The 17,150-nt window shown below is 45.4% G+C and overlaps 1 protein-coding gene across 1 annotated transcript in view; it reads left to right on the forward strand.

Annotated features, from left to right (window-relative positions):
* The window catches only part of daam2 (dishevelled associated activator of morphogenesis 2), a 357,408-nt gene that overhangs the window by 171,028 nt on the left and 169,230 nt on the right, over positions 1 to 17,150 (forward strand). The window contains exon 4 of the mRNA XM_041187923.1: positions 12,605 to 12,679. Within this exon, the coding sequence (XP_041043857.1) occupies positions 12,605 to 12,679 (75 nt within the window). The remainder of the gene's footprint in view (positions 1 to 12,604; positions 12,680 to 17,150) is intronic.

Here is a 17,150-nt window from a genome sequence, read left to right on the forward strand (position 1 = left end):
CTTGTGAGGAAAGAGCAGGGAAGTGGGACTAATTGGATAGATCTTTCAAAAAACCAGCACAGGCATGATGGGCTGAATGGCCACCTTCTGTGCTGTACGCTTCTAGGGTTCTGTGATGAATTTGCCAAACTCTCCCAATCATCCTAATTTCATGTCATCAGCAAATTTTGGCTTTATTCCCAGTAGAATACTAAATACATCTTTCTTAGACAAATGTCCTTTCACCTTCAACCTTTGCCTTTGTTTCTCCTTCCATTCATCTCTCTGGCAATATGACTGCATTCTCCCTTAACCCATGTGCCACTATCTTAGTGGATACCATGCTTTTCAATGCTGTGGGACTAATTGGAGAGCTCTTTCAGAAAAGTACAGGCATAATGGGCTGAATGGCCTCCTTCTGTATTGTATGATTCTATCATATGAATTGTATTATATCTTGTGTTATATGAATTATATAGGTCAAGCATTATTCTCTCAGGGGGTTGTTAGTCTTTGGAACTCTCCGCACCTCTATCTTAAATGAGCAACCCTTTATTTTTAAACAGTGACCCTAGTTCTAGATTCTCCCACGAGAGGAAACATCCTCTCCACATCCACCCTGTCAAGATCCCTCAGGATCTTAAAGGTTTCAATTAAGTCACCTCTTACTCTTCTAAATTCCAATGGCTACAAGCCTAACCTGACCAACCTTTCCTCATAAGACAACCCGCCCATTCCTGGTATTAGTCTAGTAAACCTTCTCTGAACGCAGTTAACAATAGGCCAATTACACTATTGTACAGTATATAGTATTGGCCTATTGTTTCCTGCCTTCTCTTCTAACACATTTACATCTTTCTTTAAGTAAGGAGACCAGTACTGTACAGAATACCCTAGATGTGGTCTCACAAATGCCCTGTACAACTGAAGCATAACCTTCCTACCTTTGAAATCAGTTCCCCTCTTAATGAATTACAACATTCTATTAGCTTTCCTAATTACTTGCTGTACTGCATACTAAGCTTTTGTGATTCATGCATTAGGCTGCCCAGATCCATCTGAATCTCAGAGCTCTGTAACCTCTCACCATTTAGAAAATACGTTTTTTTAATTCTTTCTGCCAAAGGGAATAATTATATGTCACTTTGTAGCCTCCTTACATCCTCTTCACAATTTACTTTCCTACCTATCTTTGTGTCGTCAGCAAATTTAGCAACCATTCCTTCATACAAGTCATTTATATAAATTGTAAAAAGCTGAGGCTTCCCCAGCACTGGTCCCTGTGTCACATCTTGCCAACCAGAAAAAGCCCCACTTATGCCAACTCTCTGCTTCCTGTTAGCTAGCCAGTCTTCTATCCATGATAATAAAAATAAGGTGTTGCCTATTTAAGACAGACATGAAGAGAAAATGTTTTTCTCAGAGGGTCATGAATCTTTGGAACTCTCTTCTTCAAAAGGCGGTGGAACCAGGGTCTTTAAATATTTTTAAAGCAGAGGTGGATAGATTCTTGATAAGCCAAGGATTGAAAGGTTATCGGGGATAGGCAGGAATGTGGAGTTGAGGTTACAATCAGATCAGCCATGATCTGATTGAATGATGGAGCAGGCTTGAGGGGCCAAGTGGTCTACTCCTGCTCCTAGTTCGTATGTTCATATGTTCGTATGAACTGTCTTCTGGCATTTCTTATTCTCACACTGGTGCTCCTCTCTGATGGGGTGTTGAGAGGGTGGTACTCTGTTACATCTAGCTTCACCAAATGTGACCTGCTGATGCCTGATGTGAAAAGCATTCAGTCCACTCCCCTGTAACTGGCATTCGTCATCCTGATCAATGTGCTGACAAAATAGGAAAATCGTTTAGAAAAGAAAATGGAGCTCATAAAACATTACCAGCCATTTGCTAAGATGCAAAACAGAATCGCTACCACATGACAGGCCTCACACAACATCTGTAACCATTTCAGAATCTTGGCACTGCAGAGCGAGATTGAGCGAGGTGTTTTCTTAATAAGAATATTGTAAATACTGAAGCCAACCAACGTCTCCAATATAACAATATAAAATAGGCAGGAGATATATTATAATATGCTACCATTAATATTTATTTAAATTTCTTGGTCTATGATCTGTAGGGGTTTTCTCCCGTGGGGAGGGGAATATGTATTTTGTTAAATAAAAAACTGCCGCTGACTGGGCTTGAGTTTGCATGAAGTCCCATTTCGAGCTGTCAGTCAAATTTCCAGGATTAAGTTGTCTGCATTCAAACAGCCCCTTTGTCAAACCTTTCTCCTTGCGGAAATATGTTGCACAGATTAAACCGAGTGGCCAGGGAAGGAAACATTGGATGGAATTAGACAGAGTAGCTAAGAGTAATGTGGCAAAGCTTGGGGTTAACTGAAGAAAGAACGAGCTATCCAGACGACGTATTACCTGAGGAGGGGGGCATTTCAGTGCAAAGCCCTCAGCCGTCTGTAAAATACTATTTTCTCCCGTTTCAACTGGAGCCATTGGAAATTAAAATCTGGAGAGTTGTTTAAGGGGAGACTGATCCAATACTGTCTGTGCTACACAGCTTATCAAAGTCAAAATTACCCTGTATGTGTTTTAAAAACAAAGCTTACTGTGATTGGTGGAGATGCTAATTGGTTTCTCTTAGACTTGTGACTGCTTATAGAAACAGAAAAATGAAACATAGAAAATTTATGGCAGCTTAGGAGGCCATTCAGTCCATTGTGCCTGTACCAGCCGAAAAAGAATTTTCCAGCCTAATCCCGGATTCCGGTTCTTGGTCCATATCTCTGCTGGCTATGGCTGTTCAAGCGCATACCCAAGTGTTTTTTTTTTTAAGTGTTATGAGGCAGACTATCAGGCAGGGAGTTTCAGATGCCCACCACCCGCTGGGTGAAAAAACTTCTCAACTTTCACCCCCCCCCACCCTGTTCTTCTGCCAATTACTTTAAACCTATACCCCTGGTTATTATTTCTCTGTTAAGGGAATATATTTCCCTCCTTTCCACTCTGTCTCAGCCTCTTGTAATTTTATACACCTCAATTAAATTTCCCCTCAGCCTCCTCTGTTCCAAAGAAAACAGCCGTAGCCTTTCCAGTCTTACTTCATAGATCAAATTTTCCACTCCTGGCAACATCCTTGTAAATCTCCTTTGTATCTACCATTGTGCAATCACATCCTTCCTGTAAAGTGGTGACCAGAACTGTATGCAGTACTCTATCTCTGGCCTAACTAGTGTTTTATACAGTTTTAGCATAACCTCCCTGTTCTTATACTCTGTATTGCGGCTGATAAAGGATACCTTCTTAATTACCTTAACTGTCCTGCTACCTTCAGGAATCTGTTAACGTACACTTCAAAGTCCCTCTATTTCTTCTCCACTCCTCAGCATCTTACCACTTATTGTCTATCCCCTTGCCTTATTTGCCCTTCCCAAGCATTTTACCTCATTCTCCTGATTGAATTCTGTTTGCCACTTTCACGCCTACCTGACCAGTCCATTAATATCTTCCTGCAGTCTACAGCTTTCTTCCTCAATCTCAACCACATGGCCAATTTTTATATCATCTGCAAACTTCCTAATTATATCCACTACATTTAAGTGTAGATCATTGATATATACCATTGAACAGCAAGGAACCCAGTACTGAGCCTAGTTTATGTTTGACACTTTTTTCCAAATACACGAGGAAACAGCATCCTGAATAAGCAGGTCACAGTGGCCTTAGTATTGCTCTGCTTTTTCTACCAGGTGCCCCTGTCTCTCGGTGTCCAGGTCACGTCCAAGGAGCAGAGGAGCAATGAAAAATAACAGGATTTATTTTTGCAAAAGAAGCAGGCAAATACTATAAATGTTGGGAATGTGAAACAAGAACAGAAAATATCGTAGGAGCTCATTAAGTCACCTGTGGAAAGAGGCAAAATCTTCAGGTATAGGTTATGTGCCAAAAATGGAAACAATTACAGGTGAGCGGGTTTTACAAAGGAATGAAGCAAAGAGAAGCAAGGAGAGAAACCAAATTCTCACAAAGATAGACATACAGACAGATACACATACAGGCAGGCGCACAGACGTATAGACATACACACAGCCAGGTACATACGCAAAAAGACAGAAGCACACAGAATAAATAAAATAAGAATACAAAATGCTAAGTCAAGAGTGTGATGGAATACGCTCCACTTGCCTGGATGAGTGCATCTCCAAGAACAAACTTGACATCATCCAGCACTCCACCTTAAACACACCCTCCACCACCGACACACAGTGTCAGCAATGTGTACCGTCTTCAAGATGTACTGCAGCAACTCGCCAAGGATCCTTCAGCAATACCTTTCAAACCCACAACCACAACCACCTAGAAGAACAAGGGCAGCAGCCTCATGGGAACACACAACCTGTAAGTTTCTCTCCAAGTCATACACCATCCTGACTTGGAAATATATCTGCAGTCCTTCATCAGCATTGGGTCAAAATCCTGGAACCCCCTTCCTAACTGCACTGTGGGTGTACCTACACCACATGGACTACAGTGATTCAAGAAGGCAGCTCACCACCACCTTCTCAAGGGCAATTAGGGATGAGCAATAAACGCTGACTTTTCCAGTGATGCCAAGATCCCATGATGAATAAATTAAACATGTCAGAAGATCAATCCTGTGATGAATACATTTAAAATTTCAGTATTGGTAGGGAAAGAAACAAAATTCACAAGTTCAAGTTGATGACATAAGTTCAAATGAAGACTTTGATTTTAACTACCCCCCACAATGGGTGAGAAAAGGTCAGGGTGTCGGGGGCAGGCTAAACTATCAGCATCAGGAAACTGTCCCTATTTCCATTCCCTTAAATTTTCAAGTGAAAATCCAGGAGGGATGCAACCCAACAATATTCCAATGAGGTCCTGCCATTAGATTGGCAGGTCTTCACGTCCATGGCCGTGCTGATTTCAGCCTCCCCAACACTCCCTGTTGATAATAGGCCCCTTAGCTCTACTTCACTTTGTCCACAGATGCTGCCTCCCTGCTGAGAGTTTCCAGCATTTCCCTGAGTTCCAGCACCCATAGTATTTTGCTTTTGTTTTTGAAGTGTGGTCTGTGCAGTGCACAAATGGGAAAGAGGAGATTGTTGGATGGGGAAAGTTAGCATGCAATAGCAGAAGGCGTAATGACAGAAACGAAATACATTAATTAAAGACACCAAGGATGTGCCAACAGCTCAGGCGGCATGAGGTCAGGTGGGAGAAAAAGGAAGCAGGAAAATCTGCCAAAGCAGAGCAGGCTTTAGTGGTCCAGAGTCCTGGGAGAGTGATCCCTCACCAGCACAGTGTTCTGTTGGACAGGATTTATCTCAAGCATTAATTCAGCAGCCGCTGCCTTGACACACCCATCCCACATTACTGAAGAGAAAGTGGGAGCCTTAGTTAAGGCCTAATCTGGTTAAACTCAACAGTGAGATTTAGAGGGCTGAAAAACAGATCAATCTGCAATACGTCACATTGAGAAACTTAAATAACTTAATCTAGGAATCAATTCTGAGTTAAAGGGCTTCATTATCCCTCAGGAGGTATTAAGGGAAGCTTTAACCACAGCTTGTAAATGTGACAGTTATATTGCAAAATATCTTTCCTCTAGATCAGAAGGTTGTGTTTAAGTACCTTCATATTAATGGGCTGCTGTTATGTTGGGTCAAGCAGATGATATGGATCCATTGGGACTATTCTTTAGTCAGACTATTGTCTGACATGGAAGAAAATCCACCACAACATTTAACAAGATACTGAGGAAGCGATATGAAGGTCATAGCCTCACCCTACAGGGCCATAACCTAGTTAAACGCAGCCCTGTGAGTTTAAGCACGGAGCTAAGAATTAGAAATCCTCAAGAGGCATGGCTGGACTTTAACTGTTTGAAACCATCTCAACCATTAGTGCTTGAATTCAGAAAAAGTGAGTGTAATAAATACAGGAAAGGCGATAGGCAGGATAAAGGGCAACTGGCATGCAAAAGCTTAGTAACCTATTACTGTATGCGAATCAAAAAAGAATAGAGGCATAAGATTATAAGAGTCAGTTCCTTGAGTCTGCTGAGCCTTTCAATAAGATCATGGCTGATCTGGTCATGGCCTCGACTCCTTTTTCTTGCCTCCCCCTCCATAACCCTTAACTCCCCTCTAGATCAAAAATCTGTCTAACTTAGCCCTGGATATATTCAATGATCCAGCCTCCATTGCCCTCTAGAATAGGGAATTGCAAAGACTAACAACCCTCTGAGAGACGAAATTCCCCCTCATCTCCGTCTTAAATGTGAGACCCCTTATTCTGAAACTATGTCCCGTAGTTCGAGATTTCCTCACGAGGGGGAACATCCTCTCAGGCCTCCTCAGAATCTTATAGGTTTCAATAAGATCATCTCTCATTCTTCTAAACCTCAATGAGTAAGGGCCCAACCTAGTCAAACTTTCCCCATAAGGCAACTGCGGCAACCCAGGAGGCAGGAGGTGCTCAACAGAGGGAACAATCTTTCCTTGTGAGTCCGAAGATGCCTGTGTCAGCTATGGCTTACTGGCAGGTCTCTGATGTTGTTGGTGCGATTTCAGAGATTCAAGTAAGAAATCCAGGTTGACAATCCAATGCAGCATTGAGGCAGTGCTGCGCTTTCAGAGGCACCATCTTTCAAATGAGTCAGTAAATTCTGACATCCCAATGCACTTTACAGCCAGTTATATATTTTTTAAGTGTCATTATTGTAAAAAGGGAAATGCTGCAGCCAATTTGTGCAGAGTAAGCTCCTACAAACATCAATAATAAATTAATCTGTTTCAGTGATATTGGTTAAGGGATAATTATTGGCAAGTATTCGGGGAAGAACTCCCCATTTCTTCTTCAGCTAGCACTGTAGATCTTATGTTTATTTGCAAGGGGGCCTCGGTTTAATATCTCATGCATAAGACATCAGCGGCAACAGTGCAGTACTCTCTCAATGGAGTGAATTGGAGTGTCAGCTTAGACTACGTGTTGAAGTCTCTGACATAACGCTTGAACCCACAACTTTCTGAGTCAGAGCAGAGAGCGCTACCCTTTGATTCACAGAAGAGCTCGGAGTCCAAGCTATTCCCAAATCACATTGTTGTAGGGCTTTATCTTGTGGGTTTCTTCTCAGTCTCTTGCTGACCTTTGCTGCCACAGTGCTATGTTGGTGAACTGCATTGTGGGAACGTGTGATCTCAATAGCACCACGGTTTATAACACGGTTCATTCACTATGTTGGCCAGGGTCTCTTTTTCTCAGACAATGGGAAAGTGTTACAGATTATCACACAGTACAGCAAATGAGTTTAATAGAAAGCACTGTGTCCCTCACTAATCATTTAACAGCCAAGGTTTATCTGAATCAGATGATAGTCATGGTGGAAGAAACAGCCTGAATATTCTGGCCGTCCAGTGCTCCCTGATGGACTATCCAGCTTGTGTGTGTCTGAGTAATAACTTGTTCCATGTAATAAAGTTACACAATGTTTCTCAGGAAACCTATCAAAACCCAACCAGTTACAGAGAAATGAGACCTCAGGCATCTAAATCATTCTTCATGCATATGTCTATGTAGTGAGCTGGCTATTCAGCTATGGGAAATGTCACTTTGATGGGGGACAGGTGCTTCTCACTGAATGATGAACAGGAGTGGGAATCCTGACTGCTATTTTTAGCCCTGCACCAATGAAGCCACCGCCCACCATCCCACCCTGGCTGCTCCTGCCAACCCATTCCAGCACAGACTGGGGGTGGAGATCTGCTTGATCTGCGCACCTCAGTACCAAACCCTGTGAGCACCCTTTCAAAATGGTACTGGATATTTGCCGTTTGTGCTGAATGGTGAGATAAACCTGCTCATATTTTAGTTGGCAAGAGTTCCAATTATAGGGGATAAATAATTCTGGCAAGTTCCTCTCTCTTCCCTCTAGGCAATCGAAACTCCACCACATTGACCACAGCTTATATTAATTGTACTTGTATTGCATGATGTAATTTCCTTCCAAGCCAGGAATCAATCCAGCAGTCTAGTGATGATACGCGGTGTATCAGCAGCCACTGCACAAGCCAACAGCCTGTTCTGCTGTCTATCCATTATTCTCTGAGCAAAGCAGTACCACCTAATATCTAGCACCTTTCTTTCCTTGTGTAATTTTTATGCTTGACCCCCTGGTTCTGCCCAACCCATCTGGCTGAAATAATTTATCAGCATGCACAAAATCTAGTTCCTTTATTAATTTATGGACCTCAATCAAGTTTCCTCTGTGTCTATCTTTGTAGAATAATATAGTACTGAAGACTTGTGCTCCAGAGCTTGTTGCACCTCTAGCCAAGCTGTTCCAGTCCAGTTACAACATTGGCATCTACCCAGCAATGTGGAAAATTGCCCATCTGTGTCCTGTCCACAGAAAGCAGGACAAATCCAACCCAGCCAATTACTATCCCATCAGTCCACTCTCGCTCATTACTAAATTAATGGAAGGAGTCATTAACAGTACTATCAAGTGGCACTTGCTTAGCAATAACCTGATCACTGATGCTCAGTTTGGGTTCCGCTAGGATCACTCAGCTCCTGACCTCATTATAGCCTTGGTCAAACATGGACAAAAGAACTGAATTCCAGAAGTGAGGTGAGCATGACTGCCCTTGACATCAAGGCAACGCTGAGTATGGCATCAAGAAGCCCTCAATAAACTGGAGTTAATGGGAATTGGAGAAAACTTTCCACTGGTTGGAGTCATCCCAAGCACAAAGGAAGATGATTGTGGTTGTTGGAGGTCAATCATCTCAGTTCCAGGACATCACTGCAGGAGCTATTCACGGTAGTGTCCTAGGACCAACCATCTTCAGCTGCTTCATCAATGACCTTCCTTCCATTATAAGGTCAAAATTGAGGGTGTTCGTTGATGATTGCATAATGTTCAGCACGATTCACAACTCCTCGGATACTGACACAGTCCATGTCCAAATGCAGCAAGACCTGGACAATATCCAGACTTGGGCTGACAAGTGACAAGTAACATTCGTAACATTTGCTAGGCAATGACCATCTCCAACAAGACAAAATCTTACCATTGCCTCTTGATGTTCAATGGCATTACCATCGCTGAATCTCCCACTATCAACATCCTGGGGGTTACCATTGACCAGACACTGAACTGGACTAGCCATATAAATACTGTGGCTACAAGGCAGGTCAGAGGCTAGGAATCCTGATGAGTAACTCACCTCCTGACTCCCCAAAGCCTGTCTACCATCTACAAGGAATAAATCAAGAGTGTGATGGAATACATTCCACTTGGCTGGATGAGTGCAGCACCCACAACACTCAAGAAACATGACATCATCCAGGACAAAGCAGCCCTATTGATTGGCACTCCATCCACAAACACTCACTCCCTCCACCATTGCCGCACAGTAGCAGCAGTGTGTACAAGATGCAATGCAGGAACTCGCCAAGGATCCTTAGACAGCACCTTCCAAACCCATGACCATTACCATCTAGAAGGACAAGGGCAGCAAATACATGGGAGCACCACCACCTGGAAGTTCCCCTCCAAGTCACTCATGACTTTGATTTGGAGATCGATCACCGTTCCTTCACTGTCACTAGGTCAAAATCCTGGAACACCCTCCCCAACAGCACTGTGAGTGTACCTACACCACATGGACTACAGCAGTTCAAAAAGGCAGCTCACCTCCACCTTCTCAAAGGCAAGCCAGAGTGGGCAATAAATGCTGGCCCAGCCAACGACACCCACATCCCATGGATAAATAAAAAAACCTACAAAACCAGCTCCTCCTCTCTGAGTAACAAAGGTGCTTTAAATCAGGAATACATTTTCTGGCCCTTCTCTGAATGTTTCCCAATTACATAACCTTGAGGGAGGACCAGAATTTGGGCACAGTATTCAAGACAATCCTTCAGTCCATTCTGAACATTAATCACATTAGACATCTTTGGTCCTTCATTACTATGCAAGTCTGCATAATATCAATGGTATCCCACCTTGCACTCTCCATAAACTTGAGCTTATCCGAAACCCTTCTGCCTATATCCGAACTTGCACCAGTTTCCATTCTCCCATCACTCCTGTTCTCCCTGACCCAGCCGGCAACACCTTGATTTTAAAATCATTACCTTTTTTAAGAAGAACCCCTGGAAGACTTCACTGCTCCCTGTAAACTCCTCCAGCCTTACCATCTTCCGAGGGCTCTTTGCTCCTGGTCTCGATCCTGGCCTCTTGTACATCCCTGACTTTTATCGCCCCACCATTGGCAGACCTGCCTACAGCTGCATCTCTACAATTTCATCCTTAAACAGTGTGAATTAGAGTATAGGCAGCAGAGAAGTTTGAATGAGCTCAGGTTTATGGAGGATGCAAAGTAGGAGGCCAGTCAGGACCACATTGGAACAGTTGAGCCTGGAGGCAACAAAGACATGGGTGTGGGTTTCAGCAGTAGATGAGCTGAGGCAGGGGCAGATGTGGGCGATATGTTGGAGCAGTAGTGGACATGCAGGACAATGTTCCCCAATGCTGCATATACGTTTGCAAAATGTTACTTAATGAGATGGAAAGAAGAACGAAACAAGTAACTGGAATTTATATTGCATTTTTCATGACCGTAGAATGTCCCACAGCTTTTCACAGTCAATGAATTACTTATGAACTGTACTCACTCTTGTTACGTAGGGAAACATTCTTAATTCATAATGTGTTTGCAGTCAGAGACTGGAGGCTGAAGTGAAAGACTTCCTTCTCCCTCTGGAGTTCCTGGGGCTGCCACAATCTATATCACAGTACATCAATTGCAGATCTTTGACATTAACTTTCAAAAGAACTTGCCTTTATAAAGCATCACACCTCTCAGCAGCATCTCACACGTGGTGAATTAATTTGAAATACAGTGCATGAAGCTATTTTGCACATGGCTAGAGCTTGCAAGCAAGAAGGAGATGAATGAAGAACTCACCTGTGACTAATGGTGTGGTCCAGTTTTCCTTTTCTCAATGTTATGAAAAGCTCAGTGCAGAAATGCCTCGTGCCGTGTGCTATAGAACTGGACAGATCGGTAAGGTCCCTGCACCGATTTCTAGACTGTGTTGAGTTAATTGATCTCAGTACAATCTGTCTCTGTGCCCCTGAGTCAGGGTAGTCAGCTTGGCTTCCCACTCCCAAATGCCATCCATCAATTTCTGCTGGATATTGGGTGTGTGGCGAGCAACAGGCGAGGCCGGTGACAGCCCTGTTTGCTGGTGAGCATTAATCACCTACACTCACACATGGATAAGAGCCACTTGGGTGAGGCAGAAAGGCCTGCAATCCAGTGTGACTTAGTGCTTTCAGGAGAGGGAAAACTAGAGTTATAAAAGTGATAAACCCCTTCATGTTTAGCGTACTAATTAATGGCTAAATAGCGGGTTGTAATGAGGACAGAAATTTCCTAATATTGATCTCAGTGGCTGTTCTTAAATCAGAACTTCAGAAGGGGCATGAGAAGCTATTCATTTTCCTGGTTCCCATACTGTGCCAAGCTGTACTGTACCATGCTGTACTGTACCATACTGTACTGTACTAGCTTCAGCTCTGCTGCACCATACTGTGTTCTTCAATGCCATGCTTTACTGTGCTTAACACAACACAACACTGTACTGTACCATATTGCACAATACCCCACGAGACTGTATTGTACTATGCTATATTACACCATAGGTACCATACTGTTCTTCACTGTATTGCACTTTAATCAGGTTAGTAATCAAAGAGGTTAGTGATAGATTTCAGGACACATATGGGAGATGAAATTCAACACAGGAAAGTATGAAGTGATAAATTTTGATAGGGGAAATGAGAAGAGACCATGCATGCTGAATGTTTCAATGTGGATAGGCTGGAAAAGCTGGGGTTGTTCACCTTAGAGCAGAGAAGAGATTTGATGGAGGTGTTTGAATTCATGAAGTGTTTTGATAGGACACAGGTTTAATGTGACTGGCCAAAGAGCCTGAGGCGACATGAGGAAAAATGTGTTTACACAACGAATGTTTGGATTTGGAAAGCACCATCTGATAGGCTGGTGGATACAGATTCAATAGTAGCTTTCAAAAGGAAATTGGATAAATATTTGAAGGAGAAAAATTGAAGTGATATGAGGGATAAGAGCAGAGGAGTGGGACTAACTAGATTGCTCTTTGAAAGAGCCAATACAGATTTGATGGTCCAAATGGCCTCCTTCTATGAAGAGGCAGATTCAGTCATGGCATTCCAAAGAGAATTGGATTATTACTTGAAATAGAAAAAATTGCAGAGCTATGGGAAAAAGGTGGAGGGGCACTAGATGAATTATTTTTGTAGAGAGCCAGCAAGAACACAATGGGCTAAAAGGCCTCCTGCTGGGCTGAATCATTCTATGATTCTGTGCTGTGCTATGCCACGCTGTAGTGGAACATCCTGTTGCTGTGTATTTCTACGATACCACTCTGTACAATGTTGCATTATGCAATACTGTAACTTGACATTTGTGTGTCGAAGGGTGGAAAAATGTTAAAGTCTAAATTTTAACTGAATATTGTTTCTTGCTTTCCAGGAACAAGATGACCCCAACAAGCAGGCCACCAGTTGGCCTGATTACTACATTGACCGCATCAACTCCATGGCTGCAGTAAGTGAAATGCTTTCTACCCAAACCCTATCATCACTGCTCTGTTAATCTGTAAATGCATAATTACTGTGGCTACAAGGGCAGGTCAGTGGTTAGGAATCCTGCGGCGAGTAACTCACCTCCTGACTCCCCAAAGCCTGTCCACCATCTATAAGGCACAAGCCAGGACTGTGACAGAATATTCCCCACTTGCCTGGGTGAGTGCAGCTCCAACAACACTCAAGAGGCGTGACACCATCCAGGACAAAGCAGCCCGCTTGATTGGCACCCCTTTCACAAACATTTACTCCCTCCACCACCGATGCACAGTAGCAGCAGTGTGTCCCATCTACAAGATGCACTGCAGAAGCTCTCCAAGGCTCCTTAGACAGCATGTTCCAAACCCTCGACCACTACTGCCTAGAAGGACAAGGGCAGCAGAAACATGGGAACACCGCCACCTGGAAGGTCCCCTCCAAGCCACTCACCACCCTGATTTGGAAATATATTGCAGGCCTAGCCAACAAGGCCATATCCTGTAAATGAATAAACAACAACAAAAAAAATTGGCACCTGACTATCTAGTCATATGAATCCCTTTGCTATAATTTGAGATCAGATAGTGCTGGTGGGTGGAACAAGCCTCAAGCCCTTCCTCCAGCCTTCTCACCATTTCCCTTAATCACTCCCAAACCCTCAGCTACCCACAAAACCCATTTGCAATGCTGGACCCCTCGACAGTTGATTTAGGCTTTGAACGATAGTTCAAAACAGGCGATCGTGACCTTTTTATGTCCCTCCAGAATTTTATTTTCATTGAGGTCAAAGAAATCAGGATAGTGTAAAGCAGAACGCTGCTTCGCTGTCACCTGTTTTACATTGTTGCAGAAGTCAAAATCTGCCCCACTTGTGCCTACAGCTATCTTGAATATGTGTGTGTTGCTTTTCAGACTTTCTTTTTGACCCCCAGCCTAATTTTCTTTATGAGCATGGGAGCAGAAGTGGGTCATTCAGCCCCTCGAGCCTGTTTCACCATTCGATTCGATCATGTCTGATTTGCATCTTAACTCCATCTGCCCGCTTTGATTCCCTTAGTACACTTGTTGAACAAAAATCCATCAATCTCAGTTTTGAATTTTTCCATTCATCCCCCAGTCTCAGCAGCCTTTTTGGGAAGAGAGTTCTGGCTGCCCACTAGCCTTTGTATGAAGAAAGGTTTTCTGACATCAGCCCCTGAATGGCCTCGCTCTAATTTTCAGGTTATACCACCTTGTTCTGGACACCTCCCACCAGAGGCAGTAGCAGTAGTTTTTCTCTCCCTCTGCCCTGTCAATTAAATATCAAGCTGCATATCTGGTATGCAAGAGCAGAAAATACACCAGCACCAGCAGTTGCGAAAAGGCCTGTTAATGCTTTGTGTGAGGGTCCTTCATCAGAGCAGTTCGAGTAAAGGGCTTCATGCACCCCAGGCATCATGCTCTCAAGCTGCACGGTCACATGTGTGGGTGAGCGATACATTCCACCATAAAACATTTTTAAAAAAAACTGCTGCTCAAAATTCCAACCGGAGAGAGACCGTGTGTGGCTATTATTAATTCCCCAACTGTCGACATCTCCATACATCAAACCTGCGGAAGGCATCTCTCTGTTACTTACCGCATTCTTGTTTATCAGCCGTACAAAGTTATGGAAAGTTGACTGCTGTGTTCCAACAACATGCTGCCTTGAGCACACGGGGAGAGTTCAGCACTGTGCGTGAGAATGCAACAAATATTCCTTTGCTTATTCCTGTTCCCCATCTTGCATCTATTTTAATCCTCTATAAATCTGCTGTTTTGAGAATCTGCAGCCCACGGCGCAACATATGGAACAATCTGCCCGTGCCCAGGGACAACATTGGATTTATATAGTGTGTTTAGCATAGTAAAACATCCCAACACACTTCAGTGGAGTGATCATCAAACAAAATTTGATGTCGTGCCACATGGTTTTCAAACAGGAGACCAAAAGCTTGATCAAAGAGGTGGGTCTTAAGAAGTGACTTAAAGGAGGAGCGAGGTGGAGAGGTTTAGGGAAGGAGTTCCAGGTAAGATGGAGATGCCCTCTCAGCACTCACAATATTTAACAAAACTAAAAATGGCCTTGGATACCAGACCACCCTTGTGGAAGGCGGGAATTCTTCCAGCAGGCAGCCTGTGACAGTTGCTGTGGCCAACGTCCTTCACTGGCCACTGAGGGGAGGCAGTCAAATCTTTATGGAGTGTTGGGGGTCCCCAGTCTGTTGCTAGGAGACTGACTCCTTTCCCTGGCTGTGACTCAGGCACTGCGGGTGGCCCACTTGCTGACTGGAGCCTTCCTCAATAGGCCCCTTGGTTGTCTTTGTTGGCTGCCCGCTCTTGCGGATGGGTGGCTGATTTGCACCCAACCTGGCCTCCTGGAAAATGGCCAGGAGTCAGGAAGGGGCTGGCGAACTGGGACGTCGACCGGCGTTGGGAAATTCCCTAATCCACCACTACCCCCCACCCCCACCCCTCGCTGTCCCGCGACCAAAGTCCTGCCTACTGTGTCAGATTTTGTTTAATAATCTCTTCTGTGAAGTTCCTTGGGGCATTTCACCACCATGAAGATGCTATGTGGATGCAATTTGTTGCTGTTGCTGAGCCCACCACCTGAACCAGTTTATTTACACAAGGTGGGATTTAAAGCTGTCTTTCAGGAGATACTTTTTTTTTTAGGCTTGTCATCTCTCCCTCTTCTGTTCTGATGCACAGTAGCTTCCCATTCCCCACCCGCCCCCCCCCACCAAAACATCCAATTTAAAATCATCCCCATGGCCTGAATTTTTCAGAAGGCTGGGTTTCGCTTCCCCACCACCACCCCCCCACCCCCCCCACCCTTCCCACCCCTCCCACCCCCCCCACTCCGGCAGCCATTTCGAGTTCAACTGAGTGTCATGCGGCTGCAGGAGGGACTCCCACCCTTCACTCGGGAGGACGTCCTGCCTCAGAGAGCTGCCAGCCGATTCCAGCCCCCGCAGCGAGAAGAGCTGCAGCGGACTGAAGAGGAATCGCGTTAGGATGCCTGAGACCGAGGGCGGTATTTTCCGTGCCAGCTGGTGGCAGCGGGGGTGCACGGACAATATGGCGCAATCTGTTTCACGACGGTGGGAAGGCAGGCCGCGATCTTCCACTCAGTTCGCCATCGATGGGCCTCCTTTCCCACCAACGGTCATCGGGAAACTCATTGTAATACATCAGCATATCATTGAAAGGCCATCCCACCAGGTTCTTGGACCCCCCCCACCCCCACCCCCCGCCGGATCATCTGTCCCGCCGACGTCTTTCACTTGTGCGCACTTGGCGGCCTTCACTTTGGGGGCACTGCAGAGCTCGCCAGGGTCGCCCGTTGCTTTGCAGGGAGCGGAGGTGAAACGCTGCCCTGCCCCGCAGGCAACTATTGTCGGGGGAGAAGGGTGCCTGGGGGCAACTACTGCCCAGCCACAGAAGCAACTGTCGTCGGGAGGGTGTCCGGAGCGACTGCTGCCCAGCCCCCGGGCGACTGTTGCCGGGTGGCGGGAGGCAACTGCTGCCCTGGCGTTGGATCCCGTGCACAAGAAATCGAGGTGGGGGCCAGGGTAGACGAGGGAAGGGGCCACGCAGCAGGGACACCCGTATAAACTGTCCATTCCTCTGCAACTGAGACACTTCAGGTGCAGCCGCTGTGATATGATTGGGGTCGGGCTCCTAGCCTGCTCGCCCATGCAAGCAATGCCGAGACACCAAAGGGCCACCAAGCACTCCAGGCCTTAGCCCCCATCCTGCCGCCGGCACAGACTGCAAGTCTGAGTCCACTTTACTGGACAGTCGAGCAGGTGGACTGCACACGTACAATCTCCTCGCCAATGCTGGCCATGTAGCAGTCACTGCTGGGGGCGCTCACAGCCCATTGCAATCTCAGCATCCTGCTTGGGAGCAGTCTCCCCCATGTCGCAGGCTGACAGGGCAGCCATGCAGCACATGCATTGCTGGCCGTCCAAGGGGTGGCCAGCACTTTCCAGGAAGTGCTAAGGGCTGTCACACAGGGCCAGGAAAGGTGCTAAGTATGCCCATACTAGTCACGTCTCTCTCCCTCTCTCTCTCTTTCATGCCGCAGGAGGACCACGTGAGGAGCGAGTGAGGGGCCTGGCTGCGCAAAGGCAGGAGTAGTAACCTCATGAAGAAGGGGCAGCAGGGGCTCCCACACACACTGCTTAGAAGCTACAGCAAGCCGTGACACCCAGGGTCTATAGACGCCACTTGTCCATTCTTACAGATGACTGAGAACCAGTGTCGCTGATGACTGTGCACGTCTAGGGACCTGGTCGCTTATACCTGCCACTTACTGCGGGACTTGGTGCCAAGGGGACATGGAAGGCATCCACTCCAGTGGCTGTGAAAGTGACTGCGGCGCTCAATTTCTATGCCAGTGGCTCCTTTCAGGGCTCTACAGGTGA

This window comes from Carcharodon carcharias, chromosome 5, assembly GCF_017639515.1.
Source record: "Carcharodon carcharias isolate sCarCar2 chromosome 5, sCarCar2.pri, whole genome shotgun sequence".
Lineage (NCBI taxonomy): Eukaryota > Metazoa > Chordata > Chondrichthyes > Lamniformes > Lamnidae > Carcharodon > Carcharodon carcharias.